At 41.7% G+C, this 12,564-nt stretch overlaps 1 protein-coding gene across 1 annotated transcript in view; it reads right to left on the reverse strand.

The window, feature by feature from the left end:
* Positions 1-12,564, reverse strand: part of UNC5C (unc-5 netrin receptor C) — a 232,752-nt gene that overhangs the window by 30,406 nt on the left and 189,782 nt on the right. The window contains exons 5-7 of the mRNA XM_042871720.1: positions 8,582-8,762; positions 6,912-7,079; positions 5,473-5,637 (exon numbers count right to left, since the gene is read on the reverse strand). Of these exons, the coding sequence (XP_042727654.1) occupies positions 5,473-5,637; positions 6,912-7,079; positions 8,582-8,762 (514 nt within the window). The remainder of the gene's footprint in view (positions 1-5,472; positions 5,638-6,911; positions 7,080-8,581; positions 8,763-12,564) is intronic.

Here is a 12,564-nt window from a genome sequence, read left to right on the forward strand (position 1 = left end):
GTCTTTAATATCTTAGAAGCACAGAACCTTAATGCTGGGTTTCTTATGGATGTTTGACAGCAAAAGTAAACACATGTCTAGCATTGCAATTTGCTAGTTTGTGTATTTGCAAATTCCACATTTGCAGTGCCTGAATAGATTTCCTGGGGTTTGCTTTGTTTTGTAGCTGGCCTAGAGCAAATGAGTTACAGGGAGAGTTGAAACAAGGACAGGGTTTGGCACTGAAGAGGGAATGCATGGCAAGCAGCTTGGTGAAAGAAAACACAGTTAGAATGCATCCAGAAAAGGAGGAGTTCTATAAGCTCACAAGTAAGGTAATGTATTCCCTGGCTTATTTTTCAAAACAATCTAGAGATCTTAGTGTGTTCACCTTTCCTTAAAATTAATGGGAAGGGGGTTTTTCTGAAGTAACTGGGGTGGGAAAAAGCAGTTTCAGGGTCCCAGGCTCTGCTTGTGGATCTGCACTTTATACTCAGAGCTTTCATCTGCTTTGAGTAGGAGCTTTGTTAGGCATGAGCTCTCACTAAGCAGTTGCAGAGGACCCACCAGAGTGGGTCGGTCTTCAGCTGGGGATTTCTCATGTTACTACAATAAGAATAAATAAGAGTCATAACTGAGATGTGTACATACACTCCCTTAGCTGCTACATCATTACATAGTAGTGGGGTTAAAAATAAAATATCACAACTCTTTATTCATATCAAATAACAATAGTGTAGAAAACTTCCTCTAGGAACAGATGAGATGTGCTCTTAAAATGAATAAAACTCCCCGTCAAAGGCTCAATGCAACTGGCCATGTGGATATATCATTACACTGACAGACTGAACATATTATAAGTTCCCTCTTGACCCACATGCTCTTAATAAAAGGTTTTATTTCATTCCTCTGCACACATAGGCTTCTGTTGCAATCTCCCTCGAGAAAGCTTTGCTTACCTCCTGGAGCCTGAAAAACATTCCCCTGCTCCTGCACACTAATCTGCTCTGGAAGACCAGAAGTCCTCATCAAACTTCTCTGTTCTGTAATTCCTTGCTGAATGCTGGCTTTCAAAACAAGCCAAAATGGGAAACAAATGCTTATCCCATCAGAAAGTTCTGGCATGTTATACTAAACAAACAGGGCATGTGCAGTACATATATGTCCTAGGAAGAAAGAGTTCTTAGTATCAGGTTAACATTGCTTTCTACTTCAGATCTGTATACAAATAGCACAGGGCTGTTAAAGGGCAGTAGTTAACCACTTAGTGAACCAGCAGGACAAACTGCATCTTCTTCACGTCCTTAGGTCACTGTGGCTTTAAGAGGCAACTTTATGAACTTAACTCTGACTTTCATACAAGGATTTCAAAGAATTTGGGAACCACAGAAGCAACATATTGATTCAGCAGGGGGCCTTTTTAAGAAGAAATGGAATTACAGTTCTGGTAATAACATCTTCTCCATTGCAAAACTTCTTATTTCTCAAGTAGTGAATCCAACTAGGTTGCTATGCATATAAGTTATATGATTCTCTTGTAGAGTAAGAGTGATCAGGGAGCTGGTCCAGTGATGCCTTTAGTGGCAGGTGAGGATTTTTTAAATCTTTTCCACCGTCCTTTTAAGTGATAGCAGCCTGCCTCAGTCTTTTCATGCTTATTTATTTAAAAGAATAAAGGAAAAGTCCACACTGAATCTGATTATGCTTGACCCAAGGAAATTTCCTTTTGGCTCTATGAAATGATGGGTTTGTAATCCATACTGTGACAGTATAAAGTAAACAGTTTTTACTAAACAGAGCAATGGTACTATTCATAGAACTAGATAACCTACAGTTGTCAAGTGACATATAGTTCAGTATTACCTTGCTGCTGTAAGACAGCTAAACCTATGATTTGAAGAAAAATTAAAAGCACAGCCTAGCCAGCCTTTATGAAAAACCATAGCGGCCTGCTTAAACTAAGAGTGAGCTGAGGAAGGGACATTGATTGTCTTCTCCTGAGTATGCTGGTGCCAACTTGCTCATCACTAGCATGATCTCAGAATTTCAGATTTCAGAAAAGACATGCTTTACCAGCATGGACAGGCACCCACACTCATGGCTATGGACTTTCTGAGCTTATTTATTGAAGTTAAGGATAAAAGAGACCTGAACACTGCCACCTGAGATTGTCAGTAGACAGGACACAGATGAAACACTTTGAGCATGGACACGTTCAAGATTCTTCATCAGGAGAGGATGGTTGAGTAAGGAACATGGCATCAAATAATAGCCAGAGATCAAGGAGCATCTGGACAACACTCTCAGACGTATGGTCTGATTTTTGGCTGGTGCTATGTGGAGCCAGGAGCTGGACTCAATGATCCTTCTGGGTCCTTTCCGGCTTGGGTCATTCTACGATGCTATGATACAGCCGCTAATATTTTTGACCTCGGGTGTGAAAAAGCAAGACAGCTGCACATCACCACTCATGCAGCGAGCCACCAACCAACACAGTTAACTCACTTTATAGGGTGTCCACCTCTTCCTGGCCACCAGCAGCAGTTTATGCAGAATGCAGAGCCAAATTTGGGCCACCAGACACTTTTCAGTATCACACAGGTACCCTGCCACCACGGGGCACAGCAAAACACTTCACACGGTACTTTGCTCTAAAGACACTTCTGATCCCATCATCTTATTTGTGCTGAAGTGTGAAGTGATGGTGCAGTGTTGTGCTTGCTTGGTGTCCGCACAGTACACCCACAAAAGTCATTAAGTGGAATGAGGGGAGAGCTAATTGCAGCATTTCAGCTTATAGCAGTCCCCTGTGAGATGCAGTGTGTGCCTTTAAAAGCGTTCCTCATTGCACCAAAGTATTTACTGCAGTTCTTGTACTTCAAATGGGAAATAATGCAACTACAGGGGCAGTAACGCAACTAGCGTGGGTGGTAGCCAGCCAATTCTTCTTACACTTACACCATATTTTGTTCCAGAAGATCATATTAATGCTGTTATGGGAATTACAAAATTGTTGTAACGGGACCTGCTAGGCAATATTGTGTATGGGGAAACTTAAAATAGTAATGACCACCCTAAATTCATCACTACAGCTACTCTTCTTCAGTTCAGCCTTCTGTCTCTCTGCAGGCTTTCTAGTTTAATGACTGTTCATCCTTTCATGTTAACAGCAAAATACTAACTACTGAATAAGAGAGTGTATGTGTATACTAGCAAGATCATTAATCCAAATAAATGTGACAGCAGAGTTGCACAAGAAATGCCACAGTTAGCGGAAAGCACAAACTGCAGTTTTGGGTGCAAAATACTGTAATTACAAGGGATGGAGAGAGCTCCACAGTTTTTATCCCCACAGAAATCAATATCAGTGCAGACTGCTGCTCTTTGCTGGAGCAGGGGCAGTCTGATGAAAGAGCTTATTGATTTATCCAGCTGATGCTACAGTAGTGAATAATAGACTGAAAGAGAAAGAGCTTGCAAATTAGGCTCATTCAACTCAACGTTTTTCAGGACACCTTTTATATACATAAACATATAGAGATATATGTTTACAAGTGAGTTTTACCAAAGCAACAGCCTCATGGTAAGTTGGGCCCATCCAGTAACTCTTTGATCCCAGCTGCTCAGACAGTGCAGTCACTGAGGTCTGCCTCTGAGCAGGAAGCACCAGAGCACCCTCAGACAGGATCTGGCCATTGGACAGGCAAGCAACTGGCCGACGCAGCCTCCTGAAAGGCTGGACACAGAGGGCAAGTAGTTGTGGCACTAAGTGGCACCCATCAGCATGACAGCTTTGAGATCTCTGGTAGGTCCAGATGTTCCCAGGCAGGGGAAATGCCAGCTTCAGGCCAGCCCTCACCAGCCTCATGTGCAATATTTTAGGAATGAAGAGGTCCATGTTCCTTCCTTGCTTATGGGCAGATCTGCTCTGGATCTAGACTCACATCAGTGAAAATATAAAAGAGGCAGAATGATTTTGCATAAACTGCAAGGAAAGAAAGAATGAAAGAGAGAGAGAGAGAGAAAACAGTAGGCACACTGCCATAAAGTGCAACAAATCAATCTTCCCAGAGGTGATGGATCTGGAAGCAGCACTGTAGGTTTTACAGGTGTATGAAGCCTCAGGAGTATAAAGACACCACTAAAACACTGCCATTAAATTCCAGCACTGAAGGATGATCATAGCCCCTGGAGCCAAGTGGGTCAATATGTGACTGAATATTTTTCATTACCATTTTTATATACATATATATGAAGCAGAGTAAGATTCACAATAACCTTACATTCTCTCCCACTGAAGGCTTCTGCTTTATACTCAGCATCCACTTTCACAAATAAAATGCAATATACCATCAACAGATAAATGAGATCCCTATAGGGCTTTTATTCTGCTGTACTATTATATCTATTCTTCCACCAGATTTCTGCTTAAATGGCTCTCTTTATGCACATACACAAAGATGACATACACCTGTCTAAATATAAACTGATAGTAAAGAGCTCTTCTGTAGAGGGGATGTATCTTTTCTTCCTAATTTACCATAATGACTTATTCATACTACTGGAGCTACAGATGCGTTAACTTTCCCACTATGATAGTTACAGAGATGTTTTACAATAAGACAGGGGAAAAAAAATCCAGCCATGTCTTTGGAAAATAAAAAGCCTAAAGCTCTGAATCTTACCTTTCTATATTCCTCTTAAAAACAAATATTGGAGAGCTACACTTTTTATGCTGTTGACATTGACTAATAGCTTTTCACACAATGAAATTGATGGTGCAAGTCACACTGAAGAAGTGTTTTTGGCCAATCTGGGAACCTTGGGGCAAAATACTGACATAGAGTATCACAAGAGGTTGCTGTCAGGACAGTAGCCACCTACTTAGAAAGTAGACCTATTAGTTTAGTGGTGTTACTTATGTGGCATTGGGTCTATTTCAGTCACTAGTCATCTGTCAGAGAGAATAAAAATTCCTGACTCTTTTTTCATTAGAAAACTCTAAGCATATTATGATCTGGACACATTGATACTGGATGGTCACTACCACAGCTTCTTGGGCAATGAAGAGCTGAGGCTCAAAAGAGAAGAAGGAAGAAATGTCTTGTACTTTTCAGGAGAGAGGTTATTGTACTCAGGTTATTCTAACAAAATGCAAATAGAAATTTCAACATACCAGCAGAATGGAGAAGACTTCATTTTTAAGAATGGATGACAAAGACATAGAAGACATTGCTTGCAAAAAAGTCGGAATCACAGCACAAGCCTACTCTTGCTTTCATCTCAGTCTTATTAGTCCATAAGACGGGACCATGGCATGGACAGACACAGACTGAACAAATCTCAGTACTAGAGCAGACCTTCATGATGCTACTGCATAAGTCATATGAAAGTTGTATAGGTAACAGCTGTCAGGAGATATACGATGACAAGATCTTTAGCAGGTTTTTCTATGGCTACATCTTTCCTGGACCCCAGAGCTGATGCACTTACCCTGCATGCAGAGCCCGTCGGTGCAGTTCTTGGACTGTAGCACCAGTCCCTCGCAGTCCTTGCCTCCATTCTTCGGGGCCGGGGCTGTGCACTCCCTCCGGCGCCAGTGGGTACACTCTGTGCCACAAGTGGACCACTTGCTCCAGGACGTCCATTTGCCATCCACTGAGACAAGGAGAGGACGCAAGGTGTTAGGGGAACAGGTACACAAAGGGATGCGTGGGATCAAGGCAAAGCATTGCTCTTCTTGGAATAACTCTGCCTGGAATTTTCAGTTATCCTCACAAGGAAGAAGGGCCCTAAGCCATGCCAACACGTGAATCAATGAAATGAACCAGCCTGTATTTTTAAAAGTCCTATTTCTGTCCCAGCATCATTTCTGCTCTTCCTCTCCCTTTTTAGAAACATGTCAGCAGTTTATCTATGCTCAAAGTGTGCAATTTGGCAATCTGTGATTTTTTTTCCTTTTTTTTTTTTAACACAGAGGTTAAAATTAAACTTGGCCAGAAGCTCTTCTCTAGAACGAAGATACTTAATTTTAAATATTTGATACTAAAAGAATTATTTAAAGGCACGGGTATATTTCACAAGAATAGAATCAGGAATGCATTTAGCACCTTTCAAAATCCCACAAATTATTTTCAAAAGCAAAATGTGAAACAGTCAATGAACTAATAACTAAATTATTCCAGTAATACAGTTTGAGATAGTAGTCTGCAACTTGGAATAATGAGAAGAGGTGAGATTTTTGCTCATTTGAGCTCCTTTGACCCACTTCTATGACTCAGTCTTGGATGGCCAAGCTTCCTTAGTTGAAGTGACACCACGGTGACACTAATTTCAGTGATGCAGCCAACATAGGAGAGTACTAGGCAGTAGGACAGACGGCAGAATGTTGTCATGGAAAGGCCACAAACTACCCTCTGTCTCCTAAAACAATTTTGTAATTTTCATAAGTTTGCATTTAAATACCTTTTAAAGGTATTGCATTTGAAGTTGGGTAAATGTGCCTGAAATTTGGCATCCGCTCTCCATGTGTCTCAAATGATGCACTTGCTGTGACAGCTGGACTGAACAGACATTACAAATTTATTTGCATCACAGTCACTTTGTGGACTCAAATTCCTGTCCTCTTCCAGAGCTTTCAGACTTTATCTGCCACTGTTTGAAGCTCTGAGCGTTCTCCAAATCCCCTGAATTACTAAGGTTGAGACAAGGTCGCAAGCTGTGTACAAAAGTGGGACCAAATCTCTTGCTGCTTGATGTAATGTATGCACCATTTTTTCTACTTACATAATATAATTTCCTATTCATTCACTGAAATGCTGGATTTATTAATAAAGAGAATGAAGCTTCTGTGGCTAGCAGCCTTCTCCTGAAATGACTGGTGCCAGAAAAAAAAAGCATGCATTGAGAGCTATATGCTGTTCATACCATACCTGGACACAGGGTGGTGCAAGCTATTTTCTGAACGTTTTGCCCCTCGCAGAAGGCCCCCCCATTGAGTGGGGCAGGGTTAGTGCAAGTCCTTGTGCGCTTCTGGAAGCCTCTCCCACAGCGGCTGTTGCACACCGACCACTCAGTCCAGGTAGACCAGCCTCCATTCACTGGAAAGCAAGAGGAAGAGTGTGACACTGCACGAAAGCTATCCTGGAAATAACTTCCACTGCACCTCTTTCTTGGATTTATCCATCATCTACAAACACTGAGACATTCTCATGCTTTCAACAGGAAGAGTTGGAAGTGATGATTTCTCTCTCTTTCTTTTCCAGAAGCTGATTTTGGGGTGTCAGGGTAACTCCACTCACCCCAGTGTAGAAACAGCTGGTGCATATGAATGACCTAGCACCTCCATGACAAATATTTAAGCTGTTCAGAGTGAGCTTACACTATTTTTTATTTTGGACTTTGGGAAGATATTTATCCTTGGGAAGATGTTTATGCCCACTCTTTTCCACCTGCCTCAGCTTCTGGTTTAGACAGAAGAATGATGTGGACAGAGAGGGAACTGTGCCACTCTATGTATTAATGGCATCATCAGGGTATGGATAACATACCAACTGTTTAAACTCCCCAGCTCCCAAATATCTGTAGTACAACACAACCCTTAAGGGGATCTAATATCAAAACCCACACAAGTGGCTGCTCCTCTACATACATTCTTGACTTCACTGTTCAAAAAAAACCACTGTATATAAATGAGGAGGTGTTCAAGCATGCCTATATGTCTATGCTTTTGCATTCACCACAGTTACAAAAAAACATTGCTTTTGCAAGGTCCATCTCTCAATATCAGAAACGCTGCTAATCAACTCAATTCAGCTGTTTTTCTATAAAATCTGATCTAAAAGGCCCTCATTGTAACTTCAGGGAAGCAACTGCTTACAATTAAATCTAACTGCTAGACTGAATATGAAATGAATATTAGGGATAATCATAGGGATTTCTTCCCACTTGTCTATCCTATAATTAAGCTGATTGTAAGGAACACCAGGATAGTCAGCTGGCGTGCTGTCAGATCAGGTTTTGTTCTGCAGGATACCCCAGCTTGGGAAGCATTGTAGCAATGGCTTACAGGGGCAGAGACTCAGGCTGTGGGGAAGAACAGGACAGGCTAGAAGAGACCCCAGTAGAAATACTGGGCTGGCCAAAGGAAGGCCAACCTCAATATCAGATCAGGAGTGTTGTGTAGAATAATGCTATTCAATACTTTCTACTCTCCTTATATTTATTTCTAAGCCAGGTTGTGCTCCTATGAATTGAAGTCATACAGTGCTTTGGGAATTTGTCTGATCAGAATATGCTTTGGTAATAGGCATAAAAAATACGTTGATTAGAAGAGGGATAAGTAGATGGGTGATTCTGTTGAACAGACACTCTTACCAGTACATGGAAGCACAGATTTCATTGTAGTTTCACTCTTATTTCTGAAAAGCATCAGTGAGAGAATGAAATGTAAGGGCAGAAAGCAAGGTGTGATGCTGAAGGAAGCCTCCATGTAGCTATTTGGTTGCTAGCAGCAGTAAGAGTTGCATACAGGCATGTTACATCTCTAGAAGCCTCCCTGCTGATCGTTCACCCCTGTGCAGCAGGAAAAGGCATCACTTACCATAGACGATCACGGTTGCTGTAGTGCTTTTCCTTTTGGCCACAATGTTTTTGGCAACACAAGTGTAGTTGGCTGTGTCAGAAAGCCGGGCTTGCTTGATGATCAGATTGTGATCAATGGTGATGTAAAAGTTTCGGTCTTCCACAGGATCAATCACCTCTTCATTCTTCAGCCACTCCACCTGAGGGATTCAAAGGGCAGGAGGGGAAAAACTGAATCAGCACTGGTCACACCATAGTGGGCTCAAAATCTGCCATGGTCTTGCCTATCTCTGAGAGAGTTATGTTACAGTATGTATGGTTATGTTACAGTTAACTGTAACTATGTTACAGTACAAAGGACTCACCTGGTGCACACTGCCAACTGGAAGGCAGCACCATGGCAGGAGAATGGAAGAGAAAAGTTGACATCTACCTTTTTCTTCAGGCTCACTATCTCCCACCATTACTCTCACTGAATGGCTTGCCTTCAAAATATTAATGCATTTTCAGAGTCAGCCAGCTGCTATGTGTGCTTTCAGAGCAGGAGGCATGGGATATGGAATAGGATAACTAAGGTCTTTATCTACATGCAGAACATTCCCTTACACCAGAAACCTAAAACAGCCCAAGTCTCTCACCCATTCTTTGTACATCTCATCTAATAGTGCAGTAACCTTGTCTATATCTGCACAAGTTGTAATACAGCAAGGCCACATAAAAGATAGATTGCAAACAGGCCAAAATTATCTAGTATACATGCACTCACGCATACATGTCTGTTATTGTTCTGCTATAGTCAGGGTTAAACGAAACAGGGGCAGTTACCAAGGAAATAGAAGCTCAAAAAGACTACATCGGTGCTTAGATTTCCCTTTTCTTTATATAAACTGTATTTCATTTTAATAAAGCGTAATTTCCTTGGTTACACAGAAAAATATTTTTATACGTGATTTTTAATCCAGACAATGTTCTTTTTATTGCCTTCCCAAAGAAACACCCTATTATATCCCAGCTGACTGCTGTGAGCCACCCTTATATAATTTGGCTGAAAAACTAGTAGCTTGTTTTCCTTTGAACTGAGTGTGCTCTGAAGGAAGGGACTGGGGACCTGGATGGATCAAAGCAGGGCCTTCGTGTCTCTGGATCATTTCAGCTTGTGCCCAGAGTTAATGAAAGGAAGAAAAATATAAACACAATCAGCCTGCTGGGCCCAAGAGGTGCTATCTGCCAAGGCCTGCTCTCTCAGACTGCACTTTGATGCGCTGCTCAACAGCCACATATTCCGAAACCATCCTAAAACAAGTGATGCTAAAAGTCCTGCAGAAATTGATAGGAATGGGTGAGAAATAAAAAGACATAAATCTTTGAAAACTGTGTTTCTATCACTGCAGTGTTCATGTTTTTAAAACACAAACTCTTGGTCATAACTTGGTTTTGCTTGCCAGGATGATTGAAATTGTTCTTTTCCTGAATCCCAATGGCCATCAAGTATAATCAAGATGGACAGACTCTTGTTCAGTCAGTGACAATCTCTGGCTGCTTCCCCACATGCAGGTCAAGTCTGCATGCAACCCAGACTGAAAAACCAGCCAGCTGCTCACCTCTTCTCCTGCAGGTTGCAACTTAACCCCCATCTCTCACACAAATCAAGCATCTTCCTGTTTTTTCAGTCCTACTGTATTTCTGGAATGGAGTGTTAGGACTCTAAAAGATGCTACACACAGTGCCAGAGTTGTGTACCCCACCACCTTCAGACCCACCACTACTTTTCCTGTGATCTGCACATTGAGAAAATAGGGACATCAGTGAGGACAGGAATACACTTGTATCACGGTCTGAGGCTCAGTCAACAATTTTCCTTTTATAGCCATGTAAATATATGCACCAGCCCTGCTCACCAAGAGCTCTGTACTCAATAAATACCAGCACTCTGCAACACTCTCTCTCTCTTTACAAAAGCACACACATGCATATTCAGCTTGAGTCTCAGCTGATTAGACAAAATTAAAGCTATGAGCATTAAATTCCCTTTCATCCCTGCAAGAAAACTGAAGAGGATATGAAAATAAGAGTTGCCAATATCAGAAAAAAAAAGAGGCTCTACATAATTCAGTATACTGCCTCTAGCTCTTTGTCAAATCAGCTGGGAAAATGATCCTCTTCACCTAATGGCTTACAGAATTTGCTAACAATAAAACATTAAGCTTGCAGAACCACAGGATTTATTTTTTCTTCTGAAAAATCTGCTTTGCCAGTACACTGGTACTGTGTGTGCATGTCTAAATCTCATCTCTTTTACTAGGTACTTCTTGAACATAGTCCAACTCATTCTTGTGTTGATATCTGGGTTTTAATGATGTAATAATGAGTCTGTTCACACAGCAAAGTATCACAAAATCTGAAGGGAGGAGCTGAAGAGAAAACGTCTGAGACAAGAGAAGGGATGCTTCCTCCTTCCACATTTTAGCCATTAGTATAAAAAGCAACACAGAAAAGAGCACGCTGATCCTGCAGTAATTAGCTCTTGTGTTTTTTCCTTCAGTCCTTGTACAAAAGTTAACTAATTAAAGCACATTACAACATGTAAATAAGAATTCTGTTAGTATATATTTTCAGTTGCTAACAGCCTATTTTTTTTTCTGAAGCTACTCACCCACTGGCTGCAGTGCTCAGCACTCCTGCCAAGAGGCAGGTTTGAGTTGAGAGGTAAGCAGATCTAAGGAGAGCAGGGCTGTTTTCATGTAGATATAAACTGATCAGGTGTCAAACACAAAAGAGAGCAAAGTGGCTGAGACTGTGATTTGCGAATGATAAGTATGCAAACTGTTATTACTGAAATTAAAAGCAACACTCTCTTGTGACACCATGTTATTCCCCAGACTGTAGCCCTCCCACTTTGTGCCACAGACCTGAGCTCTACCAGGTGGGCAGGCAGAGGTGAAGTGGGATTCCCACGGGCATTCTGAGATCCACAAGATGTCCGTCTTCAGGGTCAGGCTAAACCAAGCCCCTGTGACTTTGTTTTTCAATGTCTTCTCCAGAGAAGACATTTCTGGAGGAGATGCTTGCTATTCCTAGATATTCAGAGTATGCATTTGCTAGCTATAGTCACAAAGATTCTTTAACAGATATCTCCAGTACCTGGGGGCCTACAGGAAAGCTGGGAAGGGACTTTTATAAGGGCATGTAGCAGCAAGATGAGGGGAAATGGTTTTAAAACGGAAAAGGGTAGATTTAGACTAGATATTAGGAAGAAATTTTTTACCGTGAGGATGGTGAGACACTGGAACAGATTGCCCAAGTGAGGTCATGGATGCCCTTTCCCTGGAAGCTTTCAAGGTCAGTCTGGATGAGACTTTGGGCAACCTGGTCTAGTGGGAGATGTCCCTGCCTCTAGCAGGGGGGCTGGAACTAGATGATCTTAAAGGTCCCTTCCTAACCTAACCATTCTATGATTCTATGATCTAGATCTGTCTACTCAATTAAACCAGACATATCTCTCCAACTATTACTCATAAATGCATGGATAGCCGTGCAATGGTATAGAACAAGCCTGAACATAAGTTTTCTTTCATCACAACAGCAAACATTTAATCAGCCACAATACTGCCATGAAGGATAAGTGTTCTCTCCTGGACATGCCAGCTATGGAAAATAACAACGCTTACCCAGCTTTCATAAACATCAGCCCTCCAGAACAAAGCCAGAATGAAATTCTTATCTCTATTTCCAGTTTCCCAGCTCAGGTAATTTTACTTTAGATGTCTGTAAGCAGAGGAGTGAGCACAGCGGATGAGCTCAAAGTCCCTGCAGTTGCTCAGAAGGTACCTCCCAACCTGCCATAAGACCCAACTGTCCCTCTGAGCAGCTGAGGACACACAACCCAGTGTGGCTGTAATTCAGAGCAGTGTACTTTGTAGTGTCTGTGCTGCCATCCTGCTCCCTGGTGAGAGACAGATGTGTTGACTCTAATTATTCACTGATTGGTATCGGGAGATACAT

This window comes from Lagopus leucura, unplaced genomic scaffold, assembly GCF_019238085.1.
Source record: "Lagopus leucura isolate 7727_CA_CO unplaced genomic scaffold, USGS_WTPT01 Super-Scaffold_100004, whole genome shotgun sequence".
Lineage (NCBI taxonomy): Eukaryota > Metazoa > Chordata > Aves > Galliformes > Phasianidae > Lagopus > Lagopus leucura.